At 34.5% G+C, this 19,190-nt stretch overlaps 5 protein-coding genes across 5 annotated transcripts; 3 read left to right on the top strand and 2 right to left on the bottom strand.

Annotated features, from left to right (window-relative positions):
- Positions 1-1,102: 1,102 nt before the first annotated feature.
- CARA (carbamoyl phosphate synthetase A) lies at positions 1,103-4,483 on the top strand. Its single transcript, XM_079080709.1, has 11 exons — positions 1,103-1,310; positions 1,925-2,086; positions 2,175-2,295; positions 2,400-2,488; positions 2,600-2,660; positions 2,751-2,818; positions 2,900-3,028; positions 3,125-3,234; positions 3,324-3,671; positions 3,735-3,900; positions 4,215-4,483. Exons 2-11 carry the CDS (start codon positions 1,948-1,950, stop codon positions 4,262-4,264), a joined length of 1,281 nt encoding a protein of 426 aa, XP_078936835.1. The 5' UTR covers positions 1,103-1,310; positions 1,925-1,947; the 3' UTR covers positions 4,265-4,483.
- Positions 4,484-5,929: 1,446 nt separating this feature from the next.
- TRM18 (Phosphatidylinositol N-acetyglucosaminlytransferase subunit P-like protein) lies at positions 5,930-9,642 on the top strand. The gene is made up of 3 exons (XM_079080707.1): positions 5,930-6,314; positions 6,511-7,437; positions 7,517-9,642. The coding sequence occupies exons 2-3, from the start codon at positions 6,531-6,533 to the stop codon at positions 8,098-8,100; spliced, it is 1,491 nt and encodes a 496-aa protein (XP_078936833.1). The 5' UTR covers positions 5,930-6,314; positions 6,511-6,530; the 3' UTR covers positions 8,101-9,642.
- On the bottom strand, positions 8,086-9,432 carry LOC145161210 (dirigent protein 24-like). The gene has a single exon (XM_079080708.1). The coding sequence runs from the start codon at positions 9,410-9,412 to the stop codon at positions 8,222-8,224; it is 1,191 nt and encodes a 396-aa protein (XP_078936834.1). The 5' UTR covers positions 9,413-9,432; the 3' UTR covers positions 8,086-8,221.
- Positions 9,643-12,099: 2,457 nt separating the features above from the next.
- LOC145161208 (Tetratricopeptide repeat (TPR)-like superfamily protein) lies at positions 12,100-14,994 on the top strand. Its single transcript, XM_079080706.1, has one exon. The coding sequence runs from the start codon at positions 12,288-12,290 to the stop codon at positions 14,421-14,423; it is 2,136 nt and encodes a 711-aa protein (XP_078936832.1). The 5' UTR covers positions 12,100-12,287; the 3' UTR covers positions 14,424-14,994.
- Positions 14,995-15,536: 542 nt separating this feature from the next.
- Positions 15,537-18,334, bottom strand: LOC145157041 (caffeoylshikimate esterase-like). The gene is made up of 7 exons (XM_079076193.1): positions 18,240-18,334; positions 18,099-18,131; positions 17,866-17,992; positions 17,633-17,779; positions 17,205-17,335; positions 16,157-16,294; positions 15,537-16,061 (listed from the first exon to the last, which is right to left on the bottom strand). The coding sequence occupies exons 1-7, from the start codon at positions 18,240-18,242 to the stop codon at positions 15,681-15,683; spliced, it is 960 nt and encodes a 319-aa protein (XP_078932319.1). The 5' UTR covers positions 18,243-18,334; the 3' UTR covers positions 15,537-15,680.
- Between the last annotated feature and the right edge of the window lie 856 nt (positions 18,335-19,190).

The following is a 19,190-nucleotide window of genomic DNA, read 5'->3' as shown; positions in this document are numbered from 1 at the left end:
GATTTGACGTTTTTAAGATATTAGTTGTTTGTGATTTAAGTTAATTGTCTTATAGCTTATGGTTTTTTATTATTACAAGTAATATGTTTGAACTCTTAAAACCGTTTGAGCTCTAAACTCTGGTTAAAAACCACACAAAATAACCGCACCAAATTCATGCGGTTAGTAACCGCAACACAAAAAAAAAACGCACCGCAAAAATAACCGCCTAACCGCACCAAACGGTTTTGAAAATGGATTAACCGCATTTGCGGTTAATGGTAAGTTTTGACTAATAACCGCACCGAACCGCACCTCGCTCCCGTAACAATAAGTATGAATAGTCTTTTAAAAAATAAAAAGAAAATATTACTTAGCAAATAAAAAAACAAAAAAAAATTATATATAATGTAAATGTTTTAAAATTATTCCAACTTTTTAATACTTTTTAATTATAAGTTTATAAACTTTTAATTTTTTTAATACAATGTTTTAAACTAATATTTAACGAAAGTATTTTAAAATGTTATAAAAAAATACTAAACTAACATACAAAATCTGTGAAACACGTTAAAAATGTTGTAAAATAAAGTTTAGAAATAAATGTATGAAAGTTATAAAAAAAAATTGTATGGAAATGTAAAAAAAAAAACAAAAAACAAAAAAAAACAATTTTTTTTTAATATTTGTAAGAAAAATTTAAAATATTTTTAAAATATTTTGTTTAAAAACACTTATATTAAAATTATATTGAATTTGTACAAAAAAAATATCATAAAAAATTATAAAAAAAATTAAGAAATTTGTAAAAAAATGTTCACATTTAAACAACCTTCTTTTTTTGTACACAGGTAACAATGGTAATATGTGTATACATTTAACAAATTAGATGGTCAAATATATAAAAAAAAATAATAATAAGTTACCTAAATGTAAACAAAACAAAAAATATTACCCGCAATTAATATTCCAATAAAAATACTATAATCACACTAAAATCCGTATCGGCTTCCATATAAACATGACACCGGTACCCCGTTACTTTGGTAAATTTAAATAAAAAATAAAATTTAATAATGATAGGTATATAATAAAGGTAAAACTTTAGTTTATTGGTAATACGTATAAAAAGAAATTCACTGGTACACTGAAAGTGTGCCCTAGGCTCTTCCTTCTTTGTCCTGACGGCTTCGTCTTCGGCTCTTCACTTCATCAGTTAAGAATCCCCATCCACCCGGCAGCCATCAACATACCGACGCCCACGGCACTTAACTAGCCGCGCCACGTCACCACACCATCGCCGAAGGTCCCACCTTCTCCGGCGATTGCAGGTATGCATTTTTTCTTTGTGTTTGTTTGCACTCCTTGAAACCCTCGTCACCTTCCATCTCCGGCTAGAATCAGTAGAAATTTATGTGGCAATCTCTAGAAATTTCTTTGTGTTTGTTTGTAGAAATTTCTTTGTGTTTGTGTTTGTTTTTTTGCAGAAGTTTCTCTGTGTTTATTCGGTAGTAATTTCCAGCAGCCTAACTTGAGTACTTGACTATTTTCCATTCCTGATATTTGCATAACCTGACTTTTTCAGTAGCAATTTCCAATAGCATAACTTGATTTTTTAGTAGCAATTTCCAGTACCAGTAGCTAATCCTGAGTTTTGATGGACTTCCTGGTTATTTTGTTGACAATATCAATTAGCACATTTCAGCTGTCTGTGTGGTCATACATATATATGATTTTGTGCTTTGTATTTGGAAATCTACATGCCATTCACTATCCATGTATGATGATGTCAGGAAAATTAGATTAATTATGTTAAGGTTAGTTAACCACCTGCTAACTTCTCACTTCTATCTAATATGCATTTCTTTTTTATTATTGTAAGTTTGAGCAGCCGTTTATGTTAACCTGTCTACTTATTGATGATTTTGATTTTTGTATATTCTAGCAAGTGAGTGAAATATAACAAGAATGGCAACCAAGGCAATGTATCTTTCTGTGACTAATCAGTCTTTACTCTCAAGTCCTGCAACTACAAAATCACTACAAGTTAGATCATTCACTGTGAGATGCTCCACTGGTGCTGCCTCCACGGGTGTTCCAGTTTCTGGTATTATTTCTTTAAACAAGTTGAAATTTTTACCAGTGACCTAAGTAAACAACTTCACATATCTTGAGCTAATAGAAGGTTTATGTAGCTCCTTGGAAGGTCTCAGATGCTAGACTTGTTCTTGAAGATGGATCCATCTGGAAGGCAAAATCATTTGGTGCTTCTGGGACTCAAGTTGGTGAAGTTGTATTTAACACTTCATTAACAGGGTGAGATATGGATATAATATATGATGATGTAAATAGATAGAAAGCATGATTTTTTTTTTTGGCATTTTACCTGTTGAATAATAATATGTATCCATATGCTGTAGGTATCAAGAAATTCTTACAGACCCAAGCTATGCAGGCCAATTTGTCTTGATGACAAACCCACACATTGGCAATACTGGAGTGAATATTGGTAAGTAAGCTTGCTTTTGTACAAGCTTTCTAGGGTGATACCAATTAAAATAGATTTTAATCATCATGATCATGATCATGATCTGAACAAGAATTATATGTTTATATACAGATGATGAAGAATCAATCAAGTGCTTCCTGGGTGGTTTAGTAATTAGAAGTTTGAGTATCAGGTAGCCTATATGAATGATATGCATCATCATTCTTGTACTCCATTGTTTAGTGGTTTTATTTTAACCTAAACTAATTTTGATTACTAACAGCACTTCAAATTGGAGATGCACAGAATCACTTTCTGACTATTTGTCAAAAAGGAACATCATGGGAATATGTATGTTTTGTTTTTCTATTTCATCATATTATTAAATACAAAGGGATGGATAGGTTTTGATTGTTGTTTGTGGATTGACAGATGATGTTGACACTCGTGCAATAACCCGGAGGTTACGGGAAGATGGAAGTCTGATCGGTGTCTTGAGCACAGAAAAATCAAAGACGGATGAAGAACTTCTGGAGATGTCACGCACATGGGATATCGTTGGTAATGACCTTATCTTAAAAGACCAAAACACCCTCATTATATATGTTTAAATACGGTTCAGTTTTTGTAATTGAATTCCTTTGACATTTTCTGCAGGTGTGGATTTAATTTCTAGCGTCTCTTGTAAGAAGCCTTACGAATGGGTTGGTAAGACCGATATGGAATGGGATTTTAACTCCAACAAAAGACATGGTGACACTTTTCATGTGAGTTTCTTTTATAAATGGACCCAATCACTATAATGTCATCCAAACACAAAAATTTATTAAATCCCTGTTTAAAAATGAAAATGAAGGTTGTGGCATATGATTTTGGAATCAAGCACAATATATTGAGGCGATTGGCATCTTATGGGTGTAAAATCACGGTTGTTCCTTCAACATGGCCAGCATCTGAGACTCTTAAAATGAAACCAGATGGGGTACTTTTCAGCAATGGACCTGGCGACCCTTCTGCTGTACCTTATGCTGTTGAGACAGTGAAGGCTATTATCGGAAAAGTTCCTGTTTTTGGAATTTGCATGGGACATCAGTTGCTTGGTCAGGCCTTGGGTGGGAAGACATATAAAATGAAATTTGGTCATCATGGAGGAAATCATCCTGTTCGTAACCTCAGAAATGGAAGTGTTGAGATTAGTGCCCAGGTATTATATATTAGTATCATTATTGTTATTAATAAATATTATTATTAACTTAATTTGTTGCAGAATCACAATTATGCGGTTGATCCAGAATCACTTCCAAATGGAGTGGAAGTGACTCATGTGAATCTGAATGATGGAAGCTGTGCAGGTCTTGCCTTCCCTCAACAAAAACTCATGTCTCTTCAATACCATCCGGAAGCTTCTCCTGGACCCCATGATTCAGACCTTGGTAATATTCAATGCCTTTCTTCCTTATCATTCGCAAGTTGCAACAACTTTTACAAAATAATATCTTTACTAACAAGTAAAAATAATTCCTTATCATTATACTTGTATTGCTTTGTGTATTTTGGCATCCTAAAATACACAATGATAACAATGTCCTTCAGATACTAAAAAAAAAACTGAAAGTACAATGGAATAAAAAAAAATGAAAGTAGGGTGCTACAATAAGCAAATAAATGGAAGTTGGTTGCTGTTTCTTGCATTTAGCTCCTTTATTTGTGTAAACACCTAATAAACTTGATATTTGAGTGATTGCAGTATTTGATGACTTTATGGAGCTAATGAAAAGGGAAAAGGCAAGTACATGAGTTGTAGTTGATGCACATCTTGACAAAGAGTAGTAGAAGACTTTTATTTAATGCAAAACCATCAAGGATTAAGATTCTGATGTTCTTTTTATAAGATTTCATCAACTATTTGGGTTTGTATGCAAAGTTGTGTTTGGTACACTGAATGAGACTGGATTGGACTGGACAAGTTTTCGTAGGTAATTTTTGATCAAAATGAGGGCATTTATGTCTTATGCACGTATGAGAGGCTGACTCCTTCCTGACTCCTTCACGACATCTAGTTGACTATACTTGACTGTCAGTCAGCTGACCTTTTTTCTTTTTTCTTTTTCAATACAAGATAAATTTATTATATTAATTTTTGGTTTAATTTGTTTGGCAATCAACGCATCGTCACTTAGTATTATTTGTTTCTTCTTCCAATTCACGTGTAATCGTTGTGATTTATCTTCAACCAAAGGTTTATTCGTTGTATTTCTTTGGCATGTTTTTCGAAATTTAATTCCAAACATCAATGTATCTTTAAACTTCTCTTTGTAGGGCAAAATGAAAAATCTACAAGTTAAAAGCGCTTGGAAAACAATCCCGTTGATACAAAAAAAGAAGTTTTTCAATCATAAAAAGACAAGGGTGATTAATGTAAATTTAATTAAAAAACTAAAACAAATGTTTATGTACTATTAACCGAGTTAATCATTGTAAATGTATCAATGAATTTTGAACACCTGTCGAGAAAAGTTGAAACCACATCATTAATCAATTCCTTTTAATAATGCTTTATGATGCTCGTCTAAAACTGATGCAACAACAATTAGTTATAATAATGATTATCAGCTCAAAAGTTAGGATTTAATCGAGATGTCGTTTTTTCCTTCATTATGTGAAAATTTTAAATGTTGATATACACAAAGGCAAGGATGCATAGAGTTATGTCGTGTCTATGGACCCCTTTGAGTTAATTTTTTGGATATAATATTATATTCTTTGGTGGACACTATTAAAAGTTATAGACGGAGACCGTTGGAAATTTTAATCCTTTAACTTAGCAAATTATAAGATAGTACAATTTGAAAGGTGAGGGGAATTAAAAAATTAAAAACATGTTTTCATACATATTTTGGAACAAAAAAAGTGACTGTTGAATTGCTAAATCCGCTATTAAAATTGTCCAAATCCACAAAAGGTATATAACTATATACGTAAGCATGCCTGTCAAACACAAACAGACAATATTGAAGAAAAAGGGATCTTAAATTTCACATTGCCCCCTCTACCAATACTATTTTTAATATGGCACTTAATCAGCCATTAAGGTGATCTTGATTCTTGAAGCTAATCAATAAGTTTTCCACTTCAATATGGCATACTCATCTTCAACGATTAGGGTCCCATGTTTTCTGGTTTCTATTCCCTGGACTCGTTGCACCATTTCAACTTCCAAATTTTGCCTTTCGGCCATATTTTGAAGACAAACAACCTTATTTTGTGTTCCAATAATAATTCAAGGTGTTTAACTTCTTGTAACTTTAGTCTAGGGTCTCCCGTAGATATTATACTATCACGAGGGGTGTATTAGAAAATCTGGGTATTGCAGTTCCAGTTTTACCCTCCAAAATTATGGCGCGCAATTCTTCAAGAGGTTGACCAACCACCAAATCAATGGTGGTGGGCGCGTACAGTGATGTAGTTCAAAGTAACCGAAGCCCTAGTTCCTCGCTCCTGTATCGGGTGTAATTTATAAGCTTTAAATTATTTTTCTATAATTTCATTTGTTTTTACTTTTGTCTCTTGTGCATTCCAGCTTCTTCGCATATACCCATAATTGGCTTTATTACTCGTCAGATTATTCGAATTCATTCCATATCTACGACCCCCTCATGAATGTCGTAGGGATTTGATTTAATTTCTCCAGTTACAGCATCGAATTCCTTTCTCTTTATTGTTTCAATATAATGGCTTATACGAGTGTCGGTGATTACGAAAGTCGGAAAGTGGGATCGATTACGATGTGATGATTACAGATCCAGCTGTTTACCTGTCGTTTTAGAACCAGAATCCCTCATACAAGGTTTGTTTTTCTTGATTTATTTCGCTTTCAATTCTTAAAAACTGAAGTAATTCAGTTGATGAAGTGTACACGAAAGTTGTATTTCTCAAATGCTTACAGTTGTATTGAAACTCTTCTTCACACAAATTGGGGGGTTTCCGCCTTTTCTTTTATAGATTATTTAGGTTAATACCGAATATTTATGTTTTCTGCACAGATTTGAACTTGTTGAAGGAGATGGAAAACAGTCAAAGCACGACGAGCGTTATTGCAAAATTGATGGGTTTTGATGAAACGCCACCCCATCAGCAGCCTGTTTCTAGGCAACAAAGGGTCTTGTCTGACAACTATCTTCAGAAATCTGGTTCTATATGGAAGAGATCAAGAACATATTCCCAAAACAATCTTCTGGGATCCAAGAAAAGGGTGAATCAAAGAACAAATGATTCTTATATTGAGCAGAAAGTTTTGAGTTCTGAAAACAACAGAGAAAATGGGAAATCAGACACAGTGTTGACCAGAAAGAAGATTTTTCTCAAACCAAACTTAGCAAATATACAACAATCTTCCCGACCTTCCTTTCTACTTGATTCTCAGACCACTTTTGCCTGGGAAGCCAAGAAACAACTATTAGAGAGGCTCAAAATGACCAGAGTTTTTCAAGAACGTCAATTTAGTAGCCAAAAGTGTTGTAATCTTGGTGAATTGTTTTCTTTGAACAATACAAAACCAACCTCAAGAGTTGGAAGTTCGATTGGTATTAGCAGCAATGAAGGTTGGAAATATGATTCCGCTACCAAATTACCAATATTCGAACGTTTTGACTTTTCTAGTTTGACCAAAAAGTCTGTGAAAATGACTACGACCGATGTGAAGCCAGGTTCTGGGAAACTGGTGAACGTTATGCATACAAACACCAAGAAGAATCAACTGGTTTCAAATTCAGCAACTCCCTTCGTTGCAAGTTCTAACACAGATGCAGGAACTGAGGATCGTGAATCTTTTTATGGTGACACCAAAGAACATCCCGATAGCAAGATTGAAGCTTATCATCATAGTCCAAATTCAGTTCTCGAACCCCCGTTCAGGGAAGACAATTCGTCAAACTCCGAGTACTGCGAAAGCTCTAGCAACGATCTCCATGGTTAGTGTACACAAACCAAATCTTTTCTGTATCATAAGCTTTATACATCCGTTGTCTCATGTATGCTAATATTTCACAGATCTATGGATGGAAGATGATTTCGGCCCTGAAATGGCTACATCCAGCGACGACGAAAGATCATGTACTGGTCAAACCCTAGGGTCAATGACACCATTCGGAGCCAAAGAAAGTCGCGATTTTTCATACATGGTAGACGTATTAGACGAATCAGCGTTTCAAGATGGCGACGTGGAGATACGTTTTGAAAAATGGCATTCCTCTGAATGTTTGGCGAGCTATTCAATTTTTGAAACATTAGAGAAGAAATACGGGAAGCAAGAATTATGGCAAAAGTCCGAGAGGAAGCTTCTATTTGATCGTATAAATTCAGGAATGATCGAGATTCTCAGACCACGGATTGATATTCGTGTTTCCCCTAATTTATTACAGAGAAAGATGAGAAATATGTCGAGAAGAGACGTCATCGAGGAAGAACTATCGATGTTTTTACTCAATCAAGAAAAAGGAGTCAACGATGGAGTGTCTGAGAAAGCGGTCGGTAGAGAACCATGGTTTGATCCGGTGGACGAAATTGATTCACTCGTCACGGAACTCGAAATCTTTTTGTTTGACAAGTTAACAGCAGAGTTAGTCAATGTTTAATTTTTCTATATATAATAACACCGATCATTCCACTTTTGAAGCTGAAAGTACTCCAATAAAAAAAAAAAACAGAAATTAAACAAAATACATGAAGATCAAGATCAAGATCAATAGATCAACTTCATGGTGTAGTAAGGTAGACCTTGACATGAACAATGGTTTCAACGCCATCAGTAGTATGTTCATCCACCTGAGGAAGACTTTCAATGGTGGCATACCCTTTAGCCTCTTCATACTTTCCGGTCCCACCAATGACAGCAATATGCGAGATTTCCGAAGCAGTCCGGTGGACCCCAAAGAAACTAATCGTGTCATCCACCTCGTGGTCCCCACCATGGAACAATGTTGTAAGCGCAAACGTATGACTAGACCCGTCTAATGAGCTCGCGAGGTAAAACCCTTGTCCACTTCCAATCACCCCGGTTCCGAGCTCGTGTCCTTCGGTCAACTCATTGTCAATGACCGTGATTGACCCAAACATGAGTTGTTGGAGGGTGATTCCGGCCGGTAGTTGACCTGCGGCAACAAACGGTAAGTTGTTTCCGCCGTTTACGACATTGTTGTTTCCGGTGTTTTGTAGGACAGTGTTGGAATTAGGGTTGTTGTTTCCGTTGAATCCGGCTAGGAATGGGAGGTTGTTGTTGTTGACTATGCCGTTGATGTTGTTGAGTGGGATTCCGCCGGTGATAGGAAACACTTGACTGTTGGGTGTGGAAAAGGGAACGGCGTTTGCGCTTGAGGTGGCTACGATTCCGGTGACCACCCTGCTTGTAGCGTGGGACCCTCCAATGACGTCATGCATAAAGAAACTCATCGTTGGATGATCTGCTGCACCGGTTGCTGGTGGTACAGTGCTAGCAACCGATGTAGACCCACCAACGGGTGTTGTCGCTGGTGTCGTTACACCGGTGGCAACAATTGGATTTTTTACGACTGGTGATGGGATGGAAGGACTGACAAGTGGTGCAGGTGTGATGACGGTGGGGGTGGGGTCCACTTGAGGGGCCACGTCAGGGGTATCGGCATCATCTATTGGATCAGTGGAGTCGTGTTGGTTGGTTGAAAACGGGGCTGTGTCTGTGAGGATGCGGGTCCCCCTAGAACATTCAAGAGAGATTGAGAGTAAAAAGATGCAAAGTGCAGTTTTGAGAAGGGTAGAAGGGTTGTAGAGGGCCATCTGGGCGGCGTTGTTATTGAGGAATAGATAGAGAGTTTGTGTTTTGATGATGAGAAGAAGGGTCAATATGGACTTATTTATATATGCGATGAGAATTGAGAAGTGGAGCTGATGAGGTACTATGGAGTTGGTCATTTTAGTGGTTTGGTTTAAAGCTAATTATGATTTATGAGCATATTTGTTATGGGAATTTGAATGCTGTTGTTGAGTTATTGTAAGAGAGCATATTTGATCCGCTGTTCAAAAAAAAAAAAAAAGTTTTTGTATGAGAGCATATTTGATCTGCTCCAATAAACGAAGGACTATATGAGAAGGATGGGTTTGGTGATGAACTAAAATCAACCCTGTCCATTTTCTTTTTATAATTTTGTACGAGAATAATGCTTATAAAAACAAACCACAAACACTAAAATGATGATTATTTAACACCATTTTAGTGATTTCATTCCAACCAACCTCTAAAATGGTGTTTTTTAGAGGATTTTACATTTGACCTCTATATTTGGTGTTAAAAAGGAGTCAGCACAAAAATGGTGTGACTTTTGAAGGTTGATTGGAGTAAAATTGACCTCTAAAATGGTGTTTTAGAGATCTATTGGAGTTGGCCTTAAGGATTTTCATATAACCATAAATAACTAGATTTTTTTTCTTTCTAAATCTCCTAAGTAATTTCAATATTTAAATTCTTTAGATCTGTATGACAAATTTTTCCTAATCAAAAGTTCATTTTGTAGGTAAAGGAGTATTGGAGTAGTAATATAATACATAAACATGTTATAGATAAAGTATTTGAAGGGCTATGAAAATCCACAGGAGACTGGATATCTTGTATTTAAGATTGAAAATGGTTGATGATTACATTTTTACATAATAATAGTTTATTAAAAATATATAATTTGATTATTAGAAAAATAATGAAGTTAGTTGTGATGTATAAGAGAAGTTTTGATAGATTGGTGAATGAATATTTTGCATATAAGATTGAACTTGGAGAGGGCCCGATGTATAATCCTATTTTGATTATGATAATTGAAAAGACTAGTAGATTCCTTCAACCATTTTTATCAATTAACTTAAGGAGTTTTGGACACGAGCACTACTTGAAATTCACTTTTATGATACAATAAAACATTAAGAAAAAAGAAGTTACGGATATATAATTATATTAACCAGAATTAAAAGATACAGGACTGAAAAAAGTAATATTGATTATCATTTTGTGTCATTTGATACAATCATTTTTAGGGAAATTGACACCGTAACATAATTAAGTTTGGTGTTTGTTCCGGATAGGTCACTATTTTTTATTTTTTTTGTGCAATAGATTCTTAAAGTATTATTTTATCTGTTACATTTAATCTAGGTGGTTTTTTTTTTCAACATAAAACATCAAAACTTAGTAACGTGGTTTTTCTTTTCATTTCATCAAAATCAAGTGATGAGAGGAAAAGATGGTAGCAGGTGATGTTGATTCCGGTGAATCACACACGAACCGTGTTGATCGAATAAAAGGAAAATTAGGGTTTTATTGATAATAAAGGCAATATATGATCCATAACAATGCACTTATATTTATGTACATGTAATAGCAACGTACATATAGTTTTTTTTACCTGAGGGCAACATGTTTACATTTGTTTACCATTAACAACAAACAAAGTATATTGCTGATATTCGTATTGAACGTTGGTACAATGGATGAAAAGTGTAAGTATGTGGCTGTTATTTGTAAAAACATAAGTACGTTGCTATTGTAGAATCCAACTATGGTAAAAAACATAAGTACATGTATAGTATCTAATGATGTTATTGTAATAAAAAATGAAAGTCATAGTCTTCTCCGGATGGAAATAAAACATTTCGGTAGAAAACAATGAAAAGGCAAGCAAAACTAATTTTTTGGGGTCTCACAAGGGAAAAGTTGTCCCCTTTTTTAAAAAAATAGCTGCGTATTTAGGTGTAACAATCCAGGGAACATAATGAATATGACACGTTCCAATAGGGAGGTACATTGAAAAAATATTCTTTTTTTTACCTAAAGCAAAAAAATCACATACATGTATGGTTATTACAACATTGTACTTCGTTATTTTTTTTCCTCAAATTAAAATAGTAACCGTAAAAACGTTACCAAATTATAGCATTGTACTTCCAATTTTTTTTACTTATTAGGACATTTTTGGTCAAAAAGTCAACCCAATTATAGCATTGTACTTTGTTATTTTTTTCCCGCAAATTAAAATAGTAACTGTAAAAAAGTTACCAAATTATAGCATTGTACTTCCATTTTTTTTTACTTATTAGGACATTTTTGGTAAAAAGTCAACCCAATTATAGCAGTGAAATTATACTAAATATACTGAAATTCTTTTTTGTGTTTTGTTTTGTGACAGTTAAAAATTGGTTTTTGACAGTCATCAGTTTCCCCCACAAACAAAAGCAGCTCTGCCCTGTTTTTATAGAAGCAGTAAAAAGAAGGAAGAGAGCCAAAGGGACACATTATTTCAAAGTTGGTATTAAGTTCTGTTTCTGTATGCTTATTTTTTTTACTATCAAGGGCAATTGCCTTTTTGTGAAAATTCTTTTTTTTCTCAAGGATGGGTCTTTTTTTTTTTTTTTTTTTGTAGCTATAAAACATAGAGTTTTAAAATCTTGTTAATTCAGCATACTTTATACTATTCATGTTTTTGAAGTTATTTCTATTGTTTCTGCAGTGGCTTATGTCAAAACCTTTGCAGTATGTTAAAGTCTGTTTATACTTTATTGTGTAAATAAATGTGGTGAAATACCTATACTTTGTCAGAAGATACGTATAAATACAGTAAGAAGGGCCAAAAAAGTAATTTTTATTTGAAGTAAGGATAGTTCCTCCCTCCCTCCTATCTCCATCGGTCACTCCCCGCTCTTCCCCTCCAAACTCTCAAAATTGATGTTGCCGCTGCGAACCCATGGTGTTTCTCTTGCCCAATAAGCTCGCACTAAACCTCTTCATTATTAATAAAATAAGTTCATGACAACAGCTCCTATTTATCGATCCATCTTCACCCAATTCCTCGAATACACCCAACAGAAAAACATCCCAAATGGCCGAACGCTCCATGCTCATATCATAAAAACCGGCTCCACCCATTGCTCTTACATTGCCAATAGCCTCGTTAACTTCTACGCCAAATGCCATCTCTTAGCCGAAGCTCATCTTGCTTTCGAAAGCATCGAAAACAAGGACGTTGTCTCATGGAACTCATTAATCAGTGGATATTCTCAACTGGGTGGTCGTCAGAATTCTATCCTTGTCATGGAACTTTTCAAGAAGATGATGAGCCAAGAGAATATGGTGCTACCCGATGCTCGTACTTTTGCCGGCGTCTTTACCGCTGCTTCGGCTTTAATGGATTCATATGGAGGGAAACAAGCCCATACAGTTGCCTTAAAGTTGGGAAAGTGTGAGGACATTTTCGTTGGTAGTTCTTTGTTAAACATGTACTGTAAGTCGGGGTTTGTTGACGATGCCCGTAAGGTGTTTGATGAAATGCCAGAGAGAAATTCAATTTCTTGGGCTACTATGATTTCCGGGTATTCAATGCAGAGGATTTGTGACCATGCATTGGAACTTTTCAAGGCGTTGGTAGCTCAGGAAGAGGAGCACGTCAATGAATTTGTAGTCACAAGCATCTTAAGTGCATTTACTTTGCCTGAATTCATTCACACTGGACAACAAATCCATTGTTTAGGACTCAAACACGGCCTTTTGTCTCATGCATCTGTAGGTAATGCAATCGTCACAATGTATTCAAAATGTGGAAGCTTGGATGAAGCTATCAAGGCATTTGAGTCATCAAACAACAAGAACTCCATTACATGGTCTGCAATGATCACTGGGTATGCACAGGGAGGCGACTGTAAAAAAGCATTAACATTGTTCTCAAAAATGCATTTCATCGGGTTAATCGCTAGTGAATTTACACTTGTTGGGGTCCTTAATGCTTGTAGCGATGGTTTAGCTATAGAAGAAGGAAAAGAGACACATGCATACTCAATAAAATTGGGCTTTCAACATCAAATTTACATAATGACTGCTTTAGTTGACATGTATGCTAAATGTGGTTCCTTAGATGATGCTCGAAAAGGGTTTGATCATTTACAAGAACCTGATATAGTACTATGGACATCAATGATTGGAGGGTATGTTCAAAATGGAGAAAACGAGAGTGCTATGGACTTATTTTGTAGAATGCAAAAAGAAGGTATCTCACCAAATGAACTAACCATGGCAAGTGTTCTAAAAGCATGCTCAAGTCTTGCAGCTTTAGAGCAAGGAAAACAAATCCATGCCACTACTATTAAACATGGATTTGGGCTTGAGGTCCCAATTGGTAGTGCACTTTCAACCATGTATACTAAATGTGGAAGCCTTAAAGATGGAGGTCTTGTATTTACAAGAATGCCATCGAGGGACATTGTGTCTTGGAACTCGATGATTTCTGGGTTGTCACAAAATGGTCAAGGGAATGAAGCGATTGAATTATTTGAGGAAATGCAGATTGAAGGTATGAATCCGGATTATGTTACTTTTGTAAATGTTCTTACTGCTTGTAGTCATATGGGAATGGTGGAAAGAGGTTGGGATTATTTCAAGAAAATGTCAGATAAATATGGGATCACACCAAGAATCGAGCACTATGCATGCATGGTTGATCTTTTGAGTCGTGGTGGAAAGTTAAATGAAGCTAAAGATTTTATAGAATCAGCACCTATAGATCATGGTCTTTGTTTGTGGCGTATTTTATTAAGTGCTTGTAGGAATTATCATATTTATGAATTAGGGGCGTACGCGGGAGAGAAATTGATGGAATTGGGGTCATTGGAATCTTCTGCTTATGTGTTGTTATCGAGTATTTATAAGGCTTTGGGAAGATTGAAAGATGTTGAAAGAGTTAGAGAAATGATGAACTTTCGTGGTGTGAGTAAGGAACCTGGGTGTAGTTGGATTGAGATTAAGAGTCATTTTCATGTTTTTGTTGTTGGAGATCAATTGCATCCTGAAATTAAGGAAATACGTTTGGAGGTAAATAGGTTGAGTAAGCTAATGAAAGATGAAGGTTATCAACTTGAATTTGATTCAAACTTTGGAGGTTTGGAAGTTTGAAAGGACTTGGTTTGCAGAATGTTTTTGAAGGAATTAAAATATGTTAAAGAAATTAAAATTTAAAGGATTTGGAATATGGATAAATTGAATTTTGTCACGCTTTTGGTTAGCATGAAATTGAATGAAATTTGTTAGCAAATAGAGGGAAATGTCATCGAGAGGGGAGGGGAGGGGAGTTTACTTTTGAAATTATCGGGTTAGAAGAGTATTTTTTGAGTAAGTTTTTAACCAAGAAATGCTCAAAATTGGATTCCATTGGTTTTAGGATGGAATGTTTAAATCTATAAATCATAGGATTTTATGAATTTTGATAAAATTAAAATTAATACTCATTTGCACCCAAACACGGGTTTGGAATGGAATTGAATTCCAATTTCCGACTAAATCCCATGAATCTTGCTATCTAGTTTCAGATTTTTAATTTATTTTATATTGTATACATGTATTAATGCAAAGTGACGGAGAACAACGATTGAGGGAAATGAAAAAGAATCCATAGCTAAAGGAATCCTCACTCATTGAAGTTGTTACTTTACCTACTACCACTTTTAATATGTATTCTTGTTCAATTCATGTTCGTGATTTGAAAGCCTTAGAATTTAGACTAATTAAAACCCTTATTTGCTCGATTAGGTGGACTTAAGTCCATCATTCATGATTGTCTTCATATTTTAAAATTAGGTAGAGTTTTTGACTTTTCTACATGATTGATGGTGTATCGGTTGTTGATTTTTTTTTACTTGATCATGTTATATTAGGTCTTGATATATCAAACCAAAAAGTGGAACAAATTGGAATAGGGACTCATTCTCGTGAAAATGAGTGTTTCGACTAAATAACATACTATGAGTAGATGATTTTTTTTATCACTTGATCATGTTATATTAGGTCTTGATATATCATACCAAAAAGTGGAACGAATTGAAATAGGGACTCATTCTCGTGAAATTGATTGTTTCAACTAAATAACATACTATGAGTAGATGATTTTTTTTATCACTTGATCATGTTATATTAGGTCTTGATATATCATACCAAAAAGTGGAACACATTGGAATAGGGACTCATTCTCGTGAAAATGATTGTTTCGACTAACATACTATGAATAGATGATTACTTAAAAATCTAATGACATTCAGAAACACTTTACTTGCAAGATTTGGTACACACCTCGGAAATGGAGGCATTATGATTTTTATATAAGGAAATGCAAGAATACAAGGTTCTTACTATTGACTTCTTATACAAGTGTAAACCCTAATTAGCATTCTTTTTACTCGACTCATCATTATTCTTCTTTTGCTCCCTCTCCATTCTCGAGTTTCCTTGAGCAATTTTCTCATTGATCCAAGTAATAATGTCAGCAAACACAATATCAGTGTTTTCACTAAATTCCCCGTAAGTCAAAGCATGCCACATCCCCGGGTACAGCTTAAATGTCTTGTCAGTACTAGATGCTTTCTCATACAAAAGTTTGCTTGCTGTGGGGTCTGTCACCTTGTCGTCGCCTCCATGTGCAAGGAAAAATGGCAGTTTCACCTCTTGGAGTCTTGTTTCGAGGTTTGTGGTGACACCATATAATTCATTAGCAGTTTGCAGGCGTACACGACCTTTGTAACATAATGGGTTGTTACGAACCTGTCACAAGGAAATACAAATGATTTGATTGATATTTGAGATAAGTGAAACTAAATTATAATAATCAATGAAGAAAAAAAGTGAAGTTTGTGTACCTCCTCTCTAATTTTAGGATCTCTAAAGGCTAGTTCAATAATATCTTGACCAGGGACTATTCTCCACGTCGGTATGATTCTTGTAAGGTGTGATAATATGCTTACCACAATTTGTGGTGGTTTCATATCGTCAGAAAGCTGAAAATTTTAACATATATAAAAAAATACAAATATTAAATAAATAGGAATAAAAGAAACTAAAGATAACCAATAAGGACAGAATAACAATACAAGAAATTTAATTTATGTTTTTTATATTGAAGAATTGTTCAAATAAACAAAAATGATTGAAAACTAGTCATTCATAACCCAATGTGACAACTTAAAAGCTTAAACGTAAATGATTAAATCTTTCTCTTTAATAAAACTACTTCAGTTATTTGTCAATGAGATTAACCACCAACATATCCATTATGGTTTTGTAGCTGGTAATTGATATATATATATATATATATATATATATATATATATATATATATATATATATATATATATATATATATATATATATATTGGTAGTAATCAGTGGACTTTTCACATGAAACATTCAACTACCTAGACAAAGTCGCAATAAAACATAAAATGTTTATTTTGAGTTATTGAAAAATCCAAATATACATAAATAACCATCATAAAATATGACATCTTGGTCAAATTTGTCTTATAAAGAAAAGTTTGGTTATTTGATGAAATATATACCAGATCCAACTTCTTTTGAACAAAGTGAATATTTGATTTTAGTACTACTAAGAGATGTTTCCATATTTTTTGAAGTATTATGTCAATGATTGGTACTTTTTTATAACAACTGATAAATCTTGTGTTTCAATTTTAAACTTATACATAATATATTGTCAAAAAGACCTCACCTACCTCCCCCCCCCCCCCCAAAAAAAAAAAAAAAAAAAAAAACAGTAAAGTTTAGCAGAGATAACTAATTTGATAAAATTTAAATCGGCCTTGAAGTATTTACTAATAACTAACTAATACATTTTAACAAAATAAAATTATTAAAGAAGAAGACTACTAGAAATATACATAAACACACCTTACACATGGGTGCAACCAAGACTCCACCGTCCCAGAACTGTGGTTTCTTCATATGTAACCTCAGAACCATTGCTCCCCCCATGGATTCTCCAAGCAATACCCTCAATTTATTTTTATTTTCTTGCTTTTCTGAAAATTAAATTCCCAACTCAAATTCAGCATTTATTTCTTTCTTAATATTATTTTCTCCACAAAAAATCGAGTTCGTATCATTTTGCTTTCTTTTTTTAGAAAATATAATAACAATAATTTGTGATGGTTATCCATCATTCAAAAACAATACCCAAAATCTCGTATTTCCTAGTTTGGCTGGAAATGGTCAAGATTAAAATTCAACCCTTCTTTCCTCATGTATTTTTCTACTAAAAATAGAAATAAAACCTCAAGAACACAATTTTTTTAAAAAAAAAAATAAATAAAACTAACCACAAACGCTTGTGAAAAAATCAGAAGAGTCGTCAACCAGATCACTGAAAGAAGGGATGTAACCCTGAACTCCATCGGATTTTCCATGCCCTTGACAATCTATTCCATAAACTCCAAATCTTGCCTTTACAAGCCTCATTGCAGGTCCTACTTATATAAATTCAACTCATTTAATAATCATTTTCTAATATAAAAAATTTAAATGAATTAAATTTCAGAATAATCAAGCTCGCCTTTCATGGAGAAACTACACTCCATGGCATATCCATGGTTAAGAAAGACTAAAGCTTTCGGTTCGCAATCAACTGGCAGCCATCTGCACGTAAAAAGCTTCACACCCTTTGAATTTGTAATAAATTCCTGAAAAGAAAATAGCAGGATTTTGACGTGTTTCATGCATGATTTCATGAAGAAAGGAAAAACAGAGCAACATGATGGAGAAAAAATAGAAAGATTCGAATTGTACCTCTTCGTATTTGACATTTGCATCTTCGATTGCCTGAGCATCGTGGGAAACAAACAAAAAAAGAATTTGATCATTAAATAAAACATGAATCATGCGAATCTGCAAAAAAGAAAAACATAGGATGGATGCACAGAGACATACCATTAAACAGTGTATGTGTGTATTTGTGTCTGTATTTCTTCAATGAAATAAAAAATAAACTAGTTTTCTGGATCCTGAGATGGCGGGTGGGGGTAGTGCTTAATTGCTTATGGAGTAGGGCGGTTTATACTTTATACTTATAGGGTGCTCAAATGTCTAATTTGGATGGTCAATTGATTACATGTCATTTTATTTAAATTAATGTGTAATAAATAAATAAAAAGACTTGGGTATCGTTACCACTTAAGTATAGGGTGTAACTGAGTTGAGCCAACTTGTGAGATACTCGAGACTGATTCAAAAAATACTCAAAATCGACTCGGCCCAAGTCGAGTCGAGCTTGAGCTCAAGCTACTCGAGTACATAATGGCGCCGAGCTTAAGTATTGGAATACTCGGCTCTTGCGAGTGTAAGATGAGTATTTTCCCATAATATGGCGTACAACCTCTCTATTGATATAAATACACACAATACAATAATGGACTAGGTTACAATGTAAACGGGCTATCTAATACAATATGGGCTACATATATAACTTATACTAAACGACATGCATATACATAAATGTATGCTAACATCTCATCGCAGTGTGAACGGGAGGTCTTGACCGAACGTTTAGACTGGATTGGAAGTCGAGGAAAAGAGGATGGGAGCCCTTTGGTGAAGATATTGACATACTGAGACGAAGAAGGAACATGTAGAACTCGAATATCCCCTAGAGTAACTTGGTCACACACAAAATATATATCAATCTCAATGTGTTTTGTGCGTTGGTGCTGAACCGGATTAGTAGACAAGTAAACTGCACTAACATTGTCGCAGTAGACTAAAGTGGCGGATAGAGGAGGATAAGCGAGTACCCTTAGGAGGTTGCGAAGCCAGCAGGTCTCGACAACAACATTCGCAATACTTCGATACTCGACTTCTACGCTAGATCGAGAGATAGTACTG

This window comes from Lactuca virosa, chromosome 2, assembly GCF_052849685.1.
Source record: "Lactuca virosa cultivar CGN04683 chromosome 2, Lactuca_virosa_CGN04683_v6, whole genome shotgun sequence".
Taxonomy (NCBI): Eukaryota; Viridiplantae; Streptophyta; class Magnoliopsida; order Asterales; family Asteraceae; genus Lactuca; species Lactuca virosa.
This window is presented reverse-complemented; position numbering and strand designations above follow the sequence as displayed.

Excerpts from the sequence above, each read along its gene's own strand:
- CARA (XM_079080709.1), top strand. The coding sequence starts at position 1,948 with ATGGCAACCAAGGCAATGTATCTTTCTGTGACTAATCAGTCTTTACTC. Across the intron at positions 2,296-2,399 it reads TTTAACACTTCATTAACAGG|GTATCAAGAAATTCTTACAG; the intron begins GTGAGATATGGA and ends CATATGCTGTAG. Across the intron at positions 3,029-3,124 it reads ACGCACATGGGATATCGTTG|GTGTGGATTTAATTTCTAGC; the intron begins GTAATGACCTTA and ends CATTTTCTGCAG.
- TRM18 (XM_079080707.1), top strand. The coding sequence starts at position 6,531 with ATGGAAAACAGTCAAAGCACGACGAGCGTTATTGCAAAATTGATGGGT. Across the intron at positions 7,438-7,516 it reads CTCTAGCAACGATCTCCATG|ATCTATGGATGGAAGATGAT; the intron begins GTTAGTGTACAC and ends AATATTTCACAG.
- LOC145161210 (XM_079080708.1), bottom strand. The coding sequence starts at position 9,412 with ATGACCAACTCCATAGTACCTCATCAGCTCCACTTCTCAATTCTCATC.
- LOC145161208 (XM_079080706.1), top strand. The coding sequence starts at position 12,288 with ATGACAACAGCTCCTATTTATCGATCCATCTTCACCCAATTCCTCGAA.
- LOC145157041 (XM_079076193.1), bottom strand. Across the intron at positions 17,780-17,865 it reads GTGTAGTTTCTCCATGAAAG|GACCTGCAATGAGGCTTGTA; the intron begins GCGAGCTTGATT and ends TTATATAAGTAG. Across the intron at positions 16,062-16,156 it reads ATCCTAAAATTAGAGAGGAG|GTTCGTAACAACCCATTATG; the intron begins GTACACAAACTT and ends TCCTTGTGACAG.